Source organism: Ambystoma mexicanum, chromosome 3q (genome assembly GCF_040938575.1).
Source record: "Ambystoma mexicanum isolate Mex_15411 chromosome 3q, UKY_AmexF1_1, whole genome shotgun sequence".
In the NCBI taxonomy this organism is placed as follows: domain Eukaryota; kingdom Metazoa; phylum Chordata; class Amphibia; order Caudata; family Ambystomatidae; genus Ambystoma; species Ambystoma mexicanum.
Window position 1 is genome coordinate 1,159,677,878 of NC_090926.1, and position 21,392 is coordinate 1,159,699,269.

The 21,392-nt window shown below is 45.7% G+C and overlaps 1 protein-coding gene across 3 annotated transcripts in view; it reads left to right on the plus strand.

Annotated features, from left to right (window-relative positions):
• Positions 1–21,392, plus strand: part of PRKACA (protein kinase cAMP-activated catalytic subunit alpha) — a 1,211,861-nt gene that overhangs the window by 797,580 nt on the left and 392,889 nt on the right. For all 3 annotated transcript variants that reach the window (XM_069603980.1, XM_069603981.1, XM_069603979.1), the window contains one exon: positions 17,073–17,155. In XM_069603980.1, coding sequence (XP_069460081.1) covers positions 17,073–17,155 — 83 coding nt within the window. The remainder of the gene's footprint in view (positions 1–17,072; positions 17,156–21,392) is intronic.

Genomic DNA, 21,392 nt, shown 5'->3' on the forward strand with positions numbered 1-21,392 from the left:
CGCCCTAAACACACTCCTGAAACTGCTCTCACCTATATCCTTAACTCCCTCCTCTCTGCTAGGCACTCTAAGCAATCCTCTATTCTTATTCTCCTCGACCTCTCTTCTGCCTTCGACACGGTCGATCATCCCCTTCTTCTCCACACTTTCCTCCTTTGGGTTCAAAGGCTTTGTTCTCAACTGGCTATCTTAACTCTCTTCCCGCTCTTTTACTGTTTCTTGGGGTGGCCGATCCTCCCCATCCCAACCTCTTGAATACGGCGTACATCAAGGTTCGGTGCTTGGACCTTTCCTCTTTTCCCTTTACACCTCCCTCCTAGCCCCTGTTATCTCCTCATTTGGCATTTCCCACCACTTCTATGCTGACGACACTCAACTTTTCCTCTCTTTCTCCTCTTTCTCAACTGACCTCCACCTAAAACTTTCTTCCTGCCTTACTGCCATAAAGAACTGGATGTCTTCCCGCTTTCTCTCCCTTAAAGGATAATTCCGGGACTTTTTTTTTATTGTTCCTACGGTTCGGCCATGTGTTTTTAAGCATAAATCGGTAGATCGTAGAAAACTTTCCTATGGACCTTAACCTACTTTTCGTCCATTAATGCACTCGAAATCAGCCGCCATTTTGTGATAATCCTATCATTTCCCCACATCGACCTGGCTCACCTGCGTTTGCGGCACTAAATCATATCCCCCGCCCCTGAAACAGACTTTATCAAAACATTCATATTCCCTGCCTCTATCCGTGACGTGACTGTGCTGCGTAGGCAAACGCGCCCAGGCGTCTTCTACGCGACTCCACACAGAACCCGGAAACCAACACAGATCAGCTCACAACACAGCGCGCCACAATTCGGAATATGAAACTGTACTTTTAAATCAAACCGCAAGATTGTAAATTTGGTAAAGTACATTTATTTGACATCAAATGTTTAGAGAATATTCAGCGATTTGCATTTTTCTTTGCTCTCGATCCAAAATAGTTCGTCTTGAGGCAAGCGATGTTCGTGTGCAGTACACAGGGTGTTGGTTTACGATAAAATAAGCTCTTCGGTCGCACTGATAATCGCATGGCTGTTTCAACAACGAGGAACTAGGCCACCACAACGGTATGTATGTTGCATCTAGCCATTAGTACCGCGTTAGGGCATACTTGTACTTGGCGATCGTCCCATAAAATGGTCAGGGTTGTAACGTTGTTCACGCGGAGAAGCAACTGGCGGTTGTAAAAGCCATCCGCCGGTGTCTGGTACTCGTGACACATACAATAATGAAGGATGTACCTGTTTTAAAAACATAAAAAATGAAATTAGTCTCACCATCAGATCTTTATTAAAATTATTCATTTTATATATTAGGTCGGGAAATTATTTCATAGCTAGGACAGTGCAACTGGGTATTATACGTCATTTCCAGTAACCCACCCCCTCTCCTCCGCCTTTTTCAGAGCCGCCTGAGCGCCAGTGGACCACTTCGTCACTGATATGATATAATATGGCATTTGCAACGCGCCTATACACAAGTGTTTCAAGGCGTGGCGAGGCAGGGAGGGGGGGGAACAAGGAGAAGACAGACAACGATCCTACTAGGCCAGGTGTCATTCAGATCGCGCAAGTGCAGGGGTAGGGGGAAGGTAAAAGTGCAAGGGGAAGGGGAGGGGGGAAGTGGAGTACAAGGTAAGTAGCATAAAATAATAAATACATAGGGACAGCTGGTGGCGAGTGCAAGGTAAGTGCAGAACAAGTGCTGGGAAGGGGGGGCTGTAGGATACTGAGACAGTTCCCCAGTGCAGGGATTGACAGGGAGGCAGTGCAGGTGGAGAGTGGAAGGGCCCAGGAACGAGGTCGCAGACAGTGGACCAGTTGTAGCAGGGGAGAGGGAGAGAGAAAGCAGAAGCAAAGAGGAAGGTTTTGAGGTGCTTCCGTAAAAGGAGATGGTTCTCCTCAAGATAGTGCGCGGTACAAAACAATATGCCACATAGAACGAACAAGTACAACTTAACCCGTCTTTAAAGCTACTGTATAGTAATTAAATTGCGGTATAAACTCATCTAAAGAGTTACTTACATTATATTTGCATTTTCCATTGTGTCTGTGCGTAGGGCAGCCCCGAAATACCACTCCTTCTATGCCGACGTTATTTCTTCTAATGAACAAACATTAAATGGCTTTCGTTTCTGAAATTATATTCATTATCGTTTACGTTATTGCACCACACCCCCAAAAAGAAGTCTTTCGGGATGGTCCCGGCCTGTCAAGGTCAAATAACAATAGAACCTTATACTCAGTCGTGGGCCATTCCGGCACCCGAGCAAAAAATCAAAGCAGCTGACCTTCACTTTGAACGAGCACACATTCCTAGTTAGCTACATTCAGTGTAAGGCCATCTCAAAGGACTTGAAATTTACACTCCATCTTTGCATTTTGTCTGCGTGCATTTGCAGCCCCAGAGAACCATAAATACGGAGACATTCTATATTTTTTGAAAAATGATTTATATTACTGTTTGGTTTAATTTAATGCGCAAATGAACAAGGTTGGATAGACACATTGCATGTACATTGAGCAATCACTTTTATTTACACAATACATAGCTACACATATTCAATGGGCCTGCAACATGAGGAGACTCGAGAGAACAGACAATCAAATTACAATCATTTAAACCGTGATGTGTATTTCTCAATGAGCTCTGCTTTAGGTGGACATGGAACAGAGGCAATGTTGGGTGGCAATGCAGTTGTCCCCTGCACAGGTTCGTTCACAACTCCATGTATGTGCCTATCTAGGACATCAACAATAAGTCTCTCAATAAACTCATATTGCATATCCTGAAACACTGGTTTGATCACCCATTGTTTACTTCTTTTAGTGAAGGCCTTATTGTAGCGAAGCGTCCCTAAAGTTCCGGTCGCCCTACTTTGTTGAGGGCCAACATTATGGTTATGTGCCAAGACCGCTAGAAGAGTCCGATTTATCATGCCCTCCATGCCAAAGTGCAATCGTTTTGGCCTGTACTTTAGGCACATATTGTGGAACACCTCCAAATCTCCCGTGTGGCAGAATTCCGTGAGTCCCCTCAAATCTCTTGTTATAGTTTTATCAAATGCAATCTTTTCAATGGCTTTGTGAGTGGTTGATGAAGGAATCAACCACTTCTTCTTCCGTGCCTCCTCTGTGGACAAATGGCCATGTTCACAATTGTGGAAATGTTGGTTTGTGGTCCAGCGGTGAACGTTGCTACAGTGTAGCATTACTGACCGCCATTTTTCCAGTAGAATTTCCAACGACCCTCCACATGTTTTTGAGCTCCACCAAAGATGGTTGCTGATTGACTTGGACCACTGTGAAATACCTTGCATATCTTTTTTTTTTTACCTGCAGCCGACATTTTTTTATTGATTGTTTTTGCAAGATGCCATACGTCAAATTGGTGATTTATATTTTTGTACTCTTCTCTCATTGTCTTGGCAATTGAAACGTGTCTGTCCGTGGCTATCAGGTCGATCACCATTCCCCGCGATTGTAGTTCTTGCAATGATGCTACAAAGCCAACTTTCTCCATGGCCACTGAGGATGTACTTTGTGACACCTGCACGACCACCGAACTCACAATTTTCTTACTTTCCATGTCCTGAAAGTGGTAGGTGCAGTACTTGGCTGAAAATCCTGGGCTGTCGCACTGTCCATCACCGGCTAGCCTGAACCGTTTGCCCGCGAATGTACTATCAATAGACATTTTTTCCATTCTCCAAGCTTCGCTAATGGCTGGAAATAGATAATCGATTTGGTATTTGTAGAACTGAGTTTTCGCAATGAAATGGATTCCCACAAACTGAAAGAAATACTCTAACTTTTTAAAACTTGAACCACTAAAAAGTGCGGCCGCTGCACAAAGTAGATTGCCTGCTGGCAGTTGCCCCAGCATGGGTTGTGCAGACCATGAGAAAGGATGATATTTTGTACAGGTGGCATGTATTTTAAGGTTAGTGCCTCGAATTGCACGAGTCACATTAATCAATGGCTCCCCACATACTTCCCCACCAACCGAATGCCCACATTTCATCCTAATAATAATATCAATCAAACTATCGAATACAATGAATTTGGCCTCTTTCCTTATATTGTCACTCTGCATCCCAGCTGGTTCGGCCTGTAACGTTGAGGACATGTCACTCACATGAAAGGTAGAATCTCTGATATCGTCTTCCGCTATGTTCAGTGATATTGATGGTGTTTCATTGTCGTCCACTTCATTCTCTTCCATTGCAACATCTGTTCCTTCTCCGGCGATGGGTGAATAAAACAATTTCTTCACCTTTCTCGCGGTCTTAGTTTTTGCGGGTGTGGATTCTGTGAATTGATCTCCCACTGCATCCGAACTACCAGGAGGACATTCACTATCAATGGCTGGTGGTGGTATAGCTCCGTTGTCAATCACTTCATATTCTTCCCATTGGCACGATGCATCTCCAGTCTCAAGTCCCTGCCAAAAGGTTTGACAAGCAACATCTCTCGTTCGCTTCATTGTCTGTGTAGATCTAGTTAGTACACCCACTCGCAACTAGAGGACAGATTGGAAAAGGGATGTTCAGTTTAAACACAACTTACAGTATTGAACTATTAACAGTGAAAAACAACTTAATATAATGACCAGGACACTAACCTTCTTTTGCTTTCTTTTCTTTGAAACTTTCTTGCCTCGAACTTCAACATCAGGACGCTGTTGCTCCGACTCGTGTGTGCATGTCTCCACTTCCTCTTGCGCTGCAACAACTATATTTTCATGATAAGCACATCCATCACGCACTGACGCTCCATCGACTCCCTGAAACATAGAACTTTCATTAGTATGTATAATAATATTGAAAACACAAAATGTACTTGGGGACCAATAGCCACGTACATCTCAATAGCAAAACACGAATGAACGCATTGTGTAGAACATTCAAACAACAATTATTCACGCATTGTTGATCTAGTTAGATGGAACTGTCAAGATCCATACCTCGGGCTCCGCATAGACTTCCATTGATGATATTATTGAAGATGACGCTTCAGCAACTCCCTGAAACACAGTAATTGCATTAGTATGGTTTTCTATTTTGTTAAAAAGAACAAACTTTGTGCAGGCGTCAACGGCTCATCTAAATAGACCGGCACAAATGATCAGTTGTCTAAAATAAGTAATGGATATCTAAATATGATTCGATTTGCTCGTTCGTTGGAAGTGTCACCACCCAGAGATCTGCATCAACTACTAGGGGTGATGTTCTTGTAGAACATTGCGCCGACCCGTAACTGCATGCTCCCCCTTCTTCTTGGACTAATGCTCCATCGACTCCCTGAAACATAGGACTTTCATTAGTAATTAACACAATATTGAAAAAAGAACACACATAGGAGGGCGACGACAGAAGGACATATCAATGGCTAAAAACGAAAGAAACATTGTGTGTAACAATCACGCTACAAGAATGCAAGATCTGATGATCTCCATCGATGGAACTGTCCGGAAACGTACCTCGAGCATCTGAGTGACATCAACGGTTGTCGTCAATGCGTTGGACTCCTCAGCATCTCCCTGAAAGACAGTACTTGCATTATTTTGGATAACAATAATTATAACTGAAAACAAAGACTAGAGGACGAGTACTAGGGTGTACCATTAGGTAAAATAATTACACGATAAATTAAAACTATTGATTTACATGCCTAAAACAAGTCAGTGGCAGAATAGCTAAGTAAGATTACCCGATAGGCGCTTGAAGTGGATGATGACTGCAATAACGACACGGATGGAGAATCTTCCGCCTTCATATTGAGTGGATACATAAATGGGAAAATTATTGTTAGCTAATGCTACACACTACCGCAAGGCCGAGAGCTAAATCCGTAAACTTGACTCACCAGTGGAGGGATGTGGACGAATAGAGTGGGAATAGCGGTTGAGAGCAATTTTCGCTTCGCTCGCGGTGTGTTCTTCTTTATTAGCAATGATGTGGAGTACATGTCTGAGCTAAAGTGCCTGCTGCAGATGCGGTATCGATCACCCCTCTTGTCCGCAAAGACTTCTAGGACTCTACTTTCAAGCTCAGACGGTGGATATCCGCAATATCGGACCCATTCTCTTATCTGATCTATTGTCTTAGGGAAAACATGCATTATAGTACCTTCAGATGGGTCTTCGAAGGGCAACCGCCAATGGAACAGGCAGGCATTGTGGAAAGTTCTGAAAAGTAAAGATCAACAATTCTCTATGAATACCAATGTGTTAAAAAATTAAATGACACATAAAAGGTTCAATGCAAGGTTCGTTTTGGTTCTTGGAACTATGCACGTTATTCACATGCGGATAAGTATTTGAATAACTTTAAAAAAATAGAAAAATAATTTGACTAAACTCAGAACATGTGACTAGTTCCTTGCATGTACTGTCTTGAACGAAAAGAAAACATGGATGCAATTTGATGACTACTAGCAAATAGATATAAATTAAAAAATTGGACGCAAAATGATTATGGTACATGGCCTTACCTTGACGAACAAACAGTTGGATGCAGGGATCAGAGTAGTTTCTTGTCGTAGAACAGGGAGCAGTTCACAGGTTGCAAACTGACGAGTTTGCTCGAAGTGGTCACGGAAGTTCACAGAGACGAAGAGCAGATAACCAGCACCTTCACGGGTTGACTAGCAAAGCGCAAAGAAGTTCTCATTAGAAATATGAAGTGGGTTATAAAGAATTCGAAACAGGGGTGTGTTTGTGAATGAATGACGTGAATATGTTGTGGCATTATGCAGTTTGCAGGGGGGCGTCCAGCGTGAGGGGGGATGCTTGGCAGGAGACACAGGGTCTGGAGGTAGACATGGGAACAACAACCCATGCTCTATAGACCACTTTGAAGTGTACATGGTCTTTGGCACCTCTTGGCCTTTATCGCTCCCTGACAGCTCCACTTGCCAGCGCAAGTACCCCGGTGCGAACTGCCTTTGACAGGGCGGGGGGTGGATTGGGGCGGTGGTCGTGCAGACAAGACTCGTTTGCCGCAGGGCCTCACCAAGGAGAGGCCGTCTAACTGCATGTAAGAGGCAGGCTGCAGGATCTAGTACATGGAAGGCAGGGGGGTGAGTTTATAAATACCTCACCCTCCCAGGAGAATATATGGGTGCAGTTCACCCTGGAGACCCTGGATGCTTAGGCAGTTAGTCAGCAGCAGGCTGGCCTGTGGTGGCAAGGCGGCACGGGCCAGAGGGGGTCATCTCTGTACCCGGTGCCCAAAAGGATGATTTATTATGATCAACCATATTGATTATTTACCTATAACCATGTTTTGTATCAATAAAATCCAACGGCCTTTTATTGCCAACGCTTGAACAAAGTGGTGTGGTAAGTATTTTTGGGGGAGGAGGCAAGGCCGGGAGGCTTGTTGCCAACCCGCAGAATAACATATGTATGTCTGCTGCATATGGGTTCAACGGTTATGTGGATTGAAGTTGGGCGGCCAGCGTGAGGGAGGATGCTGGCCGGAGACATGTGGTGTGACAAGACAAGGCACAGGAAGACTATTCAATGGAGACACACTACATTCATTTAAAAAATCAAAACAACCATTGTTAAAATATATGTTGGGTTTTATTTTAGATCTTAATTTCAATTGAACATAAATAATGAACATTACACATTGTAAAGTTCCGGTTGCAGCACATCCAGGGAAAATCTGCGGTATTGTCCACTGTCGCTGGGGAAATGTCGTCTAATGGCAAGTACCGCACAGGCAGGTATTACTCTCCGAACGCGGTGTCCGAGCCTCCCGTGAAGCCACCAAGTGAAGCAACGATAGGCCACCAGCCTGTACCACTGGTGAAAAAGAAAGATGCAAACGGTATTAAAATGACAAAACTTTCTTATCAATGTCGATGAAGGTAAAAAATGTCATTCTGCTTTGAAAAAAATTCTATCTAGAAAATGCACAATATGGAACCAATTTACATGCGTTCGAATGATATGTAGATGTAATTTTATATGTGGGAGACTACCATGAAATAGTAGTGGCATCACTGACATCACAACCAGAGTATACTTACTCGTTACTCGGATTACGTGGACGAACAGTGCCGCGAAGTTCGTGCATAAGCACCATCATCATCCTCAACACGGTCCGTGAGAGGCAGGCTTCCCGGAACTCTGGCAGCTCGGTGATGCATTGCGGACTTGGCTCGCCTTCCGAAATGTAGGCCAAGCACCCGGAATTTTCACGGCAGCAGCAGTTCTCCTCCTCAGTTGGCATTAGCTCGCACCGATTGCACGTGCACCAGGTGGAGACGCCGTCCATGCGACATGGTCCAGGCTCTTCATCCGTTGACTGGTCCTCCCAACTGCCGTCTGAATCCCCATCGTTTTCGCGTGCTTGCCTTTCCAGTAGTTCCTCCTCGGTGTACTCTGGCTTGTACATATACGGCATTATTGTAGCCATTGTGTGGTAAAGAAAGTAAAATAATTTACAGAGATGGTACAGGTGTTCACAAGGCCTAGAAGCGGCAAAGGTAGCTGACCAGAGCACAGAAACGAGTCACAGAATACTCAAAGTAACACAGAGAGAGTAATGGAATCGAAAATCTGCTGCTGTGTGTTGTGAAACGGTGTGTTTATACTTATTGAGGAAAGAGGCGTCCTGCCATTTCCATGGCGACACTTCATTAGCTGAGGCGCAGCGATTGTTGACACGAAACGTGCTTTGGCGTAGGGAAATGGGCGGTACGCGTCTGCTGATGTCAGGCTCAGGGGCGGGGGATTTGATTTAGTGCCGCAAACACAGGTGAGCCAGGTCGATGTGGGGAAATGATAGGATTATCACAAAATGGCGGCTGATTTCGAGTGCGTTAATGGACGAAAAGTCGGGTAAGGTCCATAGGAAAGTTTTCTACGATCTACCGATTTATGCTTAAAAACACATGGCCGAACCGTAGGAACAATAACAAAAAAGTCCCGGAACTATCCTTTAACCTGATAAGACTGAAGTCTTATTCTTTCCCTCAAACGCTCTCCCCTCTCCCTCTCCTCCGCCTTTCATTCACTTTCCTCCCTCCAATCTCCCTATCTCTCTCCATGCTCGTAACTTAGGCATTCACTTTGACTCCTCTCTTTCTCCCACCATATCTCGCTCACTTCTCGCACCTGTCGCTAACACCTATTCAACATTCGCCAAGTCCGTCCCTCTCTCACCTTCCATGCTACCAAACTTTTAATCTCCTCCCTTATCTTCTCCCGCCTCTTCTATGCTCTTCCTTATTCTTCGGACTACCTACTTCTTATCTCGCCCCCCTCAAATCCATCTACCACTCTGCTGTTCGTACTCTGTCTCCTTACCACCCGAGACTCCATCACTACTTCCCCCTCCTCTCTTGGCTGGCTTCCATTTCACTCTCAACTCAAATTTCACTTCCTTTGCCTTGTCTTCAAATCACTCCATGGTCTTGCACCCCCTTACCTCTACTCCCTCATCTCTCTCTACTCCCCCTCCCGTTCCCTTCGGTCTGCTGACCATTTCCTTCTCACTGTACCTCCGTCCCCTTGTGCCCCCTCCCGTTTCCGCTCCTTCCAACTCCTAGCCCCCCTGCACTGGAACTCCCTACCTCTTGCAATCCGCTCTTCCCCCACCTTCTCCTCATTCCGCACCTCCCTTAAATATCTCCTTCTCCACTCCCCTCCTTGAAACTCCTTCCCCTTCCTGCCTCCCCTCCCTCCCTCTTTCCCCTTTACCATTTCCCTCCCCCACCTCCCCACTCTCTCCCTTCCCCTTCCCTCCTCCTACCCCTCACCTGTCCCCACCCCACCTAGTCCTACTCCACTATTCTCCCTATCTCCCTTCAGTTAATTGCTCTTCTTGCTGTTTTATTGACGGATTCATATTGTAACTTCGCTTCTACTGTTATATTGTTTACATTTATGTTTTATGTATTAAGTTGTTCACTTGTACAGCGCTTTGGTGTAAAGCGCTTTATAAATCAATAAATACAAATAAATACAAAATACAAATACAATCTGTATTGATCTGGTATTTCTTTGAGCAACTGTGATGCATCTTGGGACTGGTAGTTAGACCTCGTGTTCTCTGCAGTGTTTCTTTCTTCTCCTTTTCTGACAGAATATGGAATATGGGCAGCTGCGATAGGGACATCAGACACTGGTGCTGGTGTTTGGGCCGACAACCTGGTCCCACTATCTAGAAGGTACTCTTCAGGGACGACCAGAAGAGCTGAATGCAATGTGGCCAGCGAGCAGGGGCCTTCTATAGTGGTGGGAGGTGCAAAAACGTCTGCTGGCCACAGACCCAGTAACTGTTCATCACTGCTGCTGTCCCTTTCTTGAGGTCTGGGGATGTATGTCTTGTTGCACTTGTTGGCCCCCCACGAAGGTGCTTGCTTCGTTGTGAAAACAGTTCATATTCCCTGGGCTTCTGTACTTATACTGGTTTCTCCATCGCTTCGATCCATGTGATTATACCACATGCTCGTTCCAGTAGTGTCTGCATACGGTATTCATTTTCTGGATCACTACTTCTACGAATCCCAGGAGGCCTCCCACCATGTAACTCATTGTAGTCTCATTGATCTGCTACAAATCTCTCACTCTCCAGCTTCAGCTAAGGTCTTTGTAAACACTCTGTGCTTCTGGGCGCACTCTGCAGTTCATCACGAGTTGTATTCTCCGTGCCTGAAAAGTGCTTTGCAACGGGCTTAATGTCAGATGGTGGGAGTAGCGAGCAAAAGCCCATTAGTGGTAGAGTTGGAGTTAGTAGTAGAAGGGTGAGCAGGGCACCATATCCCTCGGAGTCCCTGCTGCTCAGGCAACACGCTCGCCTTGGAAGCAAGACAACACGCAGCAAAACAGGTTAGATCCCCAGGTTCGTGCTTAGAAACCTCTGCGTATTAAGTGCATTATAAATAACCAATTATATTATTATATATTAATACAGAGGGGTGCAGGGCACCATATCCTTGGGGTAGGTAACAGTGAGAAAGAGGTAGGGATTGTAGAGAAAGAGGATCAGTGGGAGGTGAGGAAGTAGAGTGAGAAGGAGGGGAAGGAACAGCAGAGGTAGAGGAATGAACAGCAGAGGTAGAGGAATAGGTGGAAATACAACTGATAGCAAGAATAGGATTGGGAAAGAAGTAAGATCGAAGGGTGGTGGTGGAAAGGCAGAGTGAGAGAATGGAGGGACAGTGACGTAGTGAGAGGAGAACAGTTGTTGGGAACAGTACAGAAAAGGGTCCGGTGTTGGAGGTTGTGAAAGGAGTGAGCGTGATGCAGGGCGAAAGAAGGCAACCTTCCCTATTCCCAGAGACTAACCAACGATGGGAGAGGGAAAGTTTGAAGTTCCCTAGGGAGACGAGTAGCCATTGACTTGGGGAACACACCTATATCGGTAGTCAGAACAAGAGATGCGTGTTACCGATCAGTAGTTCACTAACAAACCGGTAGGGACGTCTGGGAGGTGAGACCTAGGCTCAGGGAAATTCGACGGAGGAAAGGGCCGACCCTAGCGCCAATATTACCATTAGGCCCTCAAGAACCAGAAAAGAAAAGCAGCCGTTCTGACAATTAAGTTCAAGAAACACCCGTGGACTTTTCCAAAGAGTTAGTGTGGTTATATGTGGTGGGTCGCCCCATCACAATACTAATACTGCAAAGCAACATGGAGTTGCTACTTGTTGTGCATAGAAGCTCAGAAAATCATATAAGATAAATCAGTCAATATTGCAGCTCTTCTACATTCCAGTTTTATTCACACTGCGCAGGGGGTGCGACATTGGGTGCCCTACAGACATCAGAAAGATGTATCCAATACCATAGCTCCCTAACTTTCACCACCAGTGGAGTGTTGTAGACCATGCTGTATGGACCGTTGTACCTAGGCTCACTCTATTGGCGACAAAGTTCTTCAACTAGATCAGGTCGCCTGGCGAAAGCTGCAATGATGGTGACGTCACTGAGACAGATGCAGCACTGGTTGGATCTTCAAACCTGGTGCCATCTGTTGAGTAATAAATGTTATTGCTTTTGTAAAGGCAGAAAGGTAATTTCGAAACGTATCCCCTAGAACGGATGCAACCCTGTGAGCATCTTAAGCTCTCCTGATGGGAGATGGATGTGTGTGCATTCACCGCCCTCTTACCACCTCATGTGGTGATGAATGGTGTTTCTTACAGGGCTGCATGCGCATGCTAAACAACTCCAGAGGCAAACCGTGCAGTTATTCTTTAACATGGTGTACCATTTTGACAATGTGCTCTTCAATACAGTTTATCCGTTCTACAACCCCATTGGCCTGGGGGTGGTGAATTATGCACAGCCGATGCTTGATGCCCAATAAAGCTTTTATTTCCTTCAACAGCTCATTAAAGTGGGTGCCATTATCGGGTCTCCATACATCGCACACTCCCCAGCAAGGGAAAACCTCTGATCAAAAATGTGGGCGCACATTTGGCACCCGAATAAGCACAAGGACCTGCCTCTGCCCATCGGAATAAGAGAATCACAATTAGATGACTATAGCCATTACATCGCTCACCAATGTCCACGTGGTCGATGTTGGAATCGCGGCATGGTCCAATAGGGTGGGGTAGGGTACCTTGAATAGTTCTCAATGTGTGGCCGTTATTGTAAGATTGACAATTAGTGCACTTGATTACCATTTTAGTAACTCCTGCAGATTGTGGACAAAGCAGTCCACATGTAAATCACTGGTTGAAATCCTTTCTATAGTGAAAGTGCTTTGATTATTTCACAGTTACATCCAGTGAGCAGTATTAATTTAATCGGGCTGCCATGCAACACAAGTCTGTCTTCCTGTTAACCAGCCGTTCGTTAATTACATCCCCTGTGACATGTCAGGCCCATCTAGTGGCATTTCCTCAGGGCTATCCTAAAATAAATGTGCCTTGAAGCAGACACCCATCCTAAACGCTGTCGAAAGCGCTTAATCCCCTTGAGCTCCCTCCTCTGCTCAATCCTCCCTTTTGGTCCACCCCTCCGCCTACTGGGCTCCCCCACAAAAACAAAATCCATGCCCATATAGTTTAGGCCATCTGGGCCGCATTCCCTATCAGGCGCGAACTTGAATCAAATGCAGCCAACTTGGGTAACCTATCGCCGTAACCACTCTTGTCCCCAATCAAACCAAAATCCATACCTGTGATGAACAGCCCTGCCCATTGAAACACTTGCTCCCTCCTGTGATCATTATTCCTAAACTTCACAAATCAAAATGAGTTGCTTGGCTCTCGTTATCGTCCACCAAGATAACTCCCCTGCCTTTGCCTACCAAACCACTTGAACTGTGAGCAGTCCATGTACAGCCATGGCTTCTTTTTACCTGGGTTGGACGCCTTCACGTTCCTTGTGGTGTTCTTGAATGAATGCTGGCCTCAAAGTGCCATGAAGCCCTTGCAAAATGCCTAATGCAACGGCTGTTCATCACGCGTCACATTCTTCACCTCACCCCCATAATCTACCTAGCTCTAAAACCTCTCACAGTAAAATTCCTTATTATATTTAACCACAATATCTAAACTGTTTTGCACATCACCTCCCACCTTGATGTTAATACATTAACCCACACTTATGCCCCATTACTAAATCTATATATCCCATGCCATGACGACGGCGGAGAGGCCGTGGCAGCTGGTGGGGCAGAGGAAGAGAATAGACTGTAGAAAGTGGGCCAAGCAACTATCCCCACATAGTGCTACCTGACCTCTCCTTTGTTGAGTAACTCTATGCTGACATTGCTGCAGCCCTGGCCCAACTAACCCACAGCGACTGCAGAGGCTTAGAATGAGAGGGTGTGGAAAAGCTTTCCCAAGGATGCAAGTTATGCCAGTGGTTTCAAAGCATGCTTTCAATCCCCTGCCCTCACATTCCTCGCCTTCCTCATCCCTATGTTAATGGATGACCTCAAATACCAGAATGCACATCACAAGATAATAAAGTACAGTCAGTCTTTTGCAAAACCTTCATGCCTTGCGTGCCACTTGTTAAGGAGAATTCTCAGAACTGTGCTAATTCCTCTCTACCTTAGAGACCCCCAGCTCTTTTGCTGGACTCTAGGACTTTACTTTTCTTACCCTTTTTCCCCACTCTCCCATGTATTTTAATGTGATTTTGAACTCTGTGTTTCTTGTGGTTGTGGAGTCTGACAAACTCCATAGGCATCATCTTTTACATTGTCACACAGCACCTTCAGTGCAGTGACACAGGGAAGTCTTTCAGATCTCCCAAAGGTTTAAATACCTTCTTAGATAAACTACTGTTTCCAAGAGTAGTAAAGTGAAATTGACTTTACTTACACTTGTAACTTTCTACCCCCAGCACACACTATCTTACAATAGGGTGCTGGAGGGGTTACTTAGTATCCCCTTTGTCTAGCTTCTACTGTAACATTTTTGTTACCCTTTCCTCGATGAATGGCTGGTTGCAATGGTTAGACTAGAGCAGCCCTGCAAGGAAGACTTCTCCCCTTGAGTCGGTGGGACCAATCATCTCCAAAGTAAGCCGCCTGGACATCCTCTCGGAGTTGGTTAAAATTCCACTGCAGTTGCTGCGGGAAACGAATAGCCAGGGAGAGGAACACCAGATTGTGTGCGTTGCTTATAAGCTGGCCAAGAGCTCCAGGAAGATGCTCTGGACTCCCAGGAAGCAGGACTGACCGAGCCTGAGCCACCTCAATAGAGTGCTGGACCCCAGATGGAAGGAAAGCCATCTCGTCAGCCAGGAACCGCAGTGTTACGATTTGCAGTAGACGCAAGGAGCTGAAACACCAAAGTGCCACTTGTTTGAAGATTGCCAGTTGCGCTCGGTGACCGTCCCATTGCAGTGCAGGAGTCCCCAGACGCCGTCCCTCTTTTCCCCACGAGTGAGGCCCCCGAACAGCAGGATCTGCAGAGCTGCACAGGAACTGAAGCCATGTGCTGCACTTTTATTCAACCTAAAGGTACTGTACAGTCTAAAAGAATTTGCCTCTTGTTGTGTAGCTGCACTTGTTCTCGGTTGGTGAGACCTGTTGTGGTTGCTCTGTAGAGTTGCTGATAGCTTCTTTACTTCACAAGCCTAAACTGCTTGTGGCCCTGCCTTGAATTCCTCTTTTCTACAAAGTCTTCTAAAACATTGTGCAAGACTTTTACCTACCTGCAAGAAGTGCTTCAGGTCACCTAGACCTTTGCCCAATTGACTTTGGTATAGCCTGGCTCCCTGAATGACTTCTTCCCTCTGACATTGTTTTGTCTTCCTTACAGGAAGGGGTTAACTAACTTTGCATTGTGGGTTACCAATACTTCAGAATATTTGTGTGATCTCTTGTTCTGTTCTAATAACCTTTCTCTTTGACAAACTCTTCTGATTGTCTGATTCTAAATGCCAACAGTGGTATATTGTCAGTGTCCTAGTTACTAAGGTCACCTAAGGGTGTTGGAAGTGTCTGTGTGCAATCCCAAAAGGGTACTTACTGATTTAGAAATTTTAAGTGTGTGTGTATTTGTGTTACTATTGCCCCCTTCTGAAGAAAGCTTACTCTAACTGACTGTTAAATAAATGAATTGTTTAATCAAGAAACCTTGTGTGTAAGATTATTTGAAAACCTGTCACAGTGAATCTGTGTAACTCCCCTACAGCTCACATTGACCCATCTTGAGATAAGCTGGCTGCTCAATCACGCTACCAACCTGTATAGTACAGACTTGTGCCAAAGGTTGGGCTCCTGTTTTCAGAGGTCAGGGTTGTTGTACTGCACCCCAAGGGTACTGCATACAGTCTTGCCTAACACCGCTATCCTGTGAAAAGGTAGCTTTAAGCCACTGAGCAGTTTTGTTTTGCTATGCCCACCACCCCACAGAATGAAAGCTCTTTCAATGATATCTTCGTGTACGTACATTGCCCATAAGCAAATACATGTATTAAAACACTTTACTACCCTACGGCGTGACCAAGGTGCCATGAATGTCGGCTGCAGGTCTGAGAAAGCCGAAAGCGGTACACTGGATGTGGAACAAAGGAGGCCCCCACCTCCCAAGGATGCTAAGACCTACCGTGGGGACAGAATTAGTTAAACAGCAGGGAACCTGTGTACACATTTGATGCAAAAGGTAATGGGTGATTGCTATTCGCACTTGCAGATTCAAAAGTTTAATTTATTTACTGAAGGTGAGCTCCGTGTGTATTGCGAAAACCCAATCTCCTGTTAAAAAAATAAAAAAAAATGACTGCCACCCCAGAGAAAGCTATGTAGTCTTGTTTTCTCTTTTTGGGCAGGCAGATCACCGGACTGGAGCACAAAGCTCCAGTCCAGCAGATCAGCGGGTGGGTAAAGGGTGTGCAATGTCTTTTGGCGTATGAGAGATGGTGAGGAAGCAACAGGGAGCTGCTCCATGTTGCCCTTGCCCCACAATCAAGATGGTGCCATCCGGGAGCCAAAAGCCAGGATGCCAGACTTCTACAGCTACCATTTGTAGCATGTATTCTGGAATTGGTCACAGTTTTAAAGAAACCTTTTGGCTAGGGTTGTTGGTACACCTCCTATTCTAATTAATTTCCGAATATGGAGGAAAGGGTACTGGACGTAGCAGTAAAGGTTACTCACCATAGTAACTTCAGTAATTCTAGTCCCTAGCCTTGCCCTCCATCCCCTTTACGAGTTTAGTATACATGACTCACCGGATGGATGGATGGATGGATGGATGGATGGATGGAAGGACTGGTCTTTCTGGCTAGGCACGCCCCACTGCTCCACCCTATTGGGCAACAAACAATGTATAGGAGAAGTTGTTAATGTTTACTGTGATTCGCCAGTCCTGGCCGCAGGGACAGACACGCATAAGTATGGTGGAAAGGGGTCTATAGATTGGGAGTATAGAAGTCACTATGGTGAGTAACCTCTTCTTTCCAAACATTCGTCTAATGTTCTTGTTGTGGGTCAAGGTTGTTGGTGGGTTTTGATCATCGGAATGTGGATTCCGAATAGATCTTATTTTGTGAAAACAAATGTCTGGTCTTATTAACAGCTTGGTAATCTCTGTCTGCAGGATAACTCTAATCTCTACATGGTGATGGAATACATACCAGGCGGGGAGATGTTTTCTCACTTACGGCGAATCGGCAGGTTCAGGTATGTTCCATGCAAACAACATATCATTAGAAACCCATCCTTTGCAATCTTTTATATTGCAACACAACTGAGATGAGTGGACTGTCATTTTGCTGAAAGGGTGATTAAAGAGGAATCATTTTGTAATTTTCTTTTTTTATGTATTAACTTTGCTTTTGCTTCCTTCAATTATGTTGTATGCTGGCCCAAATCTAATGAAAGTTGTGAAGACTGGTAATGGGTGTCTGTACTTCCACTTTCTATGGTAGAGGAGAGGCACAGAGGAGCCCAGCAATGGACGAGCAATCAAGGTCTAGCTTCTCAGGAGGTGATGCGGGCTGGTTCTTAAGTACAGTGTAGTCCCCGAATCCCCACAAAGGAATGTCCACACACTGTATTACTGAAAACAGTCTTTATATAATTAATATTCAAAGGTATGTACACAATCACAATAACGCACTTTGTACTCGGAAGTCAATAATGATAAATATATACAATTCTAAAGTGGTACCACTAATGTTATCCAATCTCATTAAAGTGCATCAACTGTATGGTTAAAAGGTCACACAGATTAATCACGAGGAAACCAGCAATAGAGATAGGCAGGAACGTAAGATGGTTGAAACAATAGGCAGAATGCTGGCCCTGTTACCTAGACGCAGTTCTGTGTGGAGATTCTCCCCCCCCCCCCCCAACCTGGGCAACCTGTAAAATAAGATATATCGCACAAGCCCAGTCCATATGTTCAATAGTCTCACTTCTCACTATTAAGGTTTTAACCCCCCCCCCCCCCCAATGTACCTGGTGGAGTAGAGTTCTCCGACGATGCGTCGACCGATCCTTCTTGAGTGCCTCCCTTTCAGGCGGGAGCCACGCATCGTCGAGAGGTGTCGGGGAACTTGGCATTCGGTGTTGGGGAATCAACGGCCCTTCTTGAGTGCCCTTCCTTTAAGGCAGGAGTCACGGGTCGTCGGACGTCCGACGGTGAACAGGGTGACCAACGGCAGGGAAGTGGCAGCTTCGTTCCTAGCGGTGCTCGTCGATGACAGCGCGTTGGCGTCCTACAAGGAAGAGGCGTGTGGGGCACCTCGGTGACTATAGTTCTGGACCGCAAAGAGATGAGGAAAACTGTGGCCCAGCAAAGGCGTCGAGTCGTCGGCGTCTCTTTGGTCCTTAGGTGGCGGGAAACCCACCGGTGGATGCTCCTCGGCGCGTCAACGGTCGGGCCTTCTCCAGCGGGAGACAAGCGGATGACGATGCAGGCGAGAGCGTCCGATGATCAATGGAAGTTCTTAGGCAAACGGGAGCACGGCGGCTCCGGTCGGCGACGGCGGTCGGCGACAGTGGCGGACAACAATCCGAGTGCTTCTCCTTGGGAGTTCTACAGCAGTCCCCGTATCCTGCCTGTCGAAGGTCTGTCTACCAGGGAGCGTTGGCAAAGATCGGCTGTGCACGATGGTCCCTCGTAGCTCAGGAAGAGGGCGCCTTACCATGTCCTCTCTGGGCCAGTCCTTGGAGGCACAACAGCTTTCAGATTGTGAAGGAGAGCAACAGCAATTCTTCTCGTCCAGCAGGGCTTCAAGGTCAAGCGTCAGTTTACTCCAGTTACTCGTCGTAGTGGACTTCAGCTTCTGAACACGATTCCTAGCAGTGAGAGGTCCCCAGATATACTGTTGATCTCCCATTCATTCCGCTGGGTCACACTCAAGCATCCAATCACGACTACGGCATTCATGCAGACAGGCAGCCAATCAGGCACACGAGGTATTTAGGCCATTCACTTCTCTCCAGACACTCGCAACAAGTTATGTGCATTGGGACAAGTACCGAGCCATTCCACACTCCAAGCCGCATTCATACCGGTTTCGGGGAGGGTTGTCTCAGTCATTGTGTCAACCACCAGATACTAGACACAGAATGCATATTCGTCACACACTCTATTCACCCAGATCCCACTCACAGGAGGTACCCACAACATACATCACCGGGAAGGCTCCAGCTAGTCGGGCCGGGCCTTCACAACAACACCATATATGGCACTTCCATCCAACAGCCAGTCAGGGGGAAGGGACAGAGTCAGGGCTTCCCAGGACTTTGGGAAAACAAGGTAATGGGTAATAGAAAGTAAGAGGCCACAGGGGCCATCTTGTTTTCCATCAGGAATCAACTGATTCCAATGGCAGGGCCTGGGTATCTCAAAATGGAGGATACTCCGCGCACCTGTCGATTTCAGCATGGAGCTGCCACCAGCCCATACCCTGCTCTGTGGGCCACCCACAGGTGCCCAAAAACATACACAAGGGGCACGGGGTTGTACCCCCACCCATGGGTGCCATAATGGTAACCCATGGGTTCGTTCACCAAACCAAAAGAGCTGCACCGCCAGGAGTCCCACATGAACTCCTGCGCGGAAAACACGACAGAACACACGATAAAAAGCAGTAAAGAACAAGGATACGGAGGCCCTGTCCCTCCGATGCATTTCCAGCATCACAAAAGTGCCTGATCTATTTTGCTCAGCCCTACAGATATGTGATGTACAAGCCACATTTAGTGCATTAAAGTAGGTAAATAGGCCCAAAAAAACAAATTAGGAAGGAAATGCTTCCGAAGAACATATCCCACTGCCTCCACTCACACAGCTCTACAATTAGGTTGGAGTAAAGCTGTGCCAGAGAAAGGCACTCTAATATTGCTTCCCGATTTGAGCAGTAATTTGACGCAAACAAATCAGCTTTTCATTTACATAAAGTACTAGAAGCAGAGAGTATGCATTACAAATCAGTTTGTGTTGTAATACATTTTCTCTTGTCTACAAATACCTCCATTGCGAAAAGGAATCTGGTTTGGAGGTGGTGTCCCGAGACAGATAAAGCAGAACATACAGGACTCCACATTAGTTCAGCAGCTTTATTCGTTTCACTCGGAGTAGGTGGAGGAAGGCATACGGGATACTGTGAAACAACCTGAAAAGGGGAGATTCTAATGGAAAATAAATGCCATAATGGAGTCATAATTATTCTGTAGCAGGGTTCCCACGCAAAAGGACATAGGCTCCAAACGTCCACTCCAAAAACTTATCCACACAATTTCTCAATGTCTTCTCCCAGGAAAAAGTCTTTCAGTTCACTATTACCATTGTTATAAGTGCTCCAGCACACCTGCATACTCTTACCGAAGGAAACTGTTTTGATGCAAGAGTGCAATTTAAAACCCTACCATGGGACATAAATGTCTGTTTGGAAATGCACCCGCTTATTTGAAAGAAAAATTGTAGATCTAATAACCCAGCCATAATTTGCGGTCATATGATGCGCAACTACTCATTGTGCCACGATATAAAAAAGCGAGAGGGAATCGTCCCTTTCCTGTGCTTGTTGCTCAGGTATGGAGTGAGCTACTAAGGAAGAAGGCCATTTTACCTTCAGGAAATGCTTAAAAATCGTCCCGTTTACATAGAATAGGTTAGGCTGTTTCCTCCTCTTGTCCTGTGGATCTTGTTTTTCCTGTGTTTGTGTTAGCGCCCTGATGCCTATGGGCTTTATATAAATAAATATAACACAGCAAAGCTGTAGTGAGTCCTAGGAAGATAAATTGTCCCTTCTGCTCCACCACATCTCTGCCTAACAAGACCAAATTGACCAAAATAGACATAACATGATGGGAAGCATGTTTGCAAGCACAGAAACATTTTCCTTAGACTTTGCCCAGAAAATACATTTTTTCCCAAGAACCTTTGCAAAAATATTCAATATATCTAATAGAGCCATCATCTGGTAATTGGCTGCAGAACTCCGGAGTACCTTCTTAAAAACTAGTATTAGTATGCTACTAGACCATGGGTGAAGGGATCTGTCCTGATACCCCAAGCTCACAGAATAAAGAATTTACAGTTCGAGCTCATCTGGTATGATTACACTTAAGTAGTAAATTGCAAAGTCCATAAACTCTCTCTGCGTTTTAGTGCAGTGATTGTTTATTTGATTTCCTGAACAAAAGCTAAATGGACCCTCCTACCAAGTTGAAACTCATCTAAATTGGGGGTGAAAGATGCATCTTACATTGGTTTCTTTTAGCAGTGGTTCTTTGCAGTTAATATATCACTGTGTGGGGCACATTTTAGGGATCGAAAGCAGTGCGATATCGCCTCTGAGGATGTCAAAGTAGGATTGCCTGCGGTTAAGCTGCCCTACAGTCTACATCTGCTGGGTACAGGGAAGAAAGTGCACCACAATTTGTAGTCGATGGAGATTTGTTG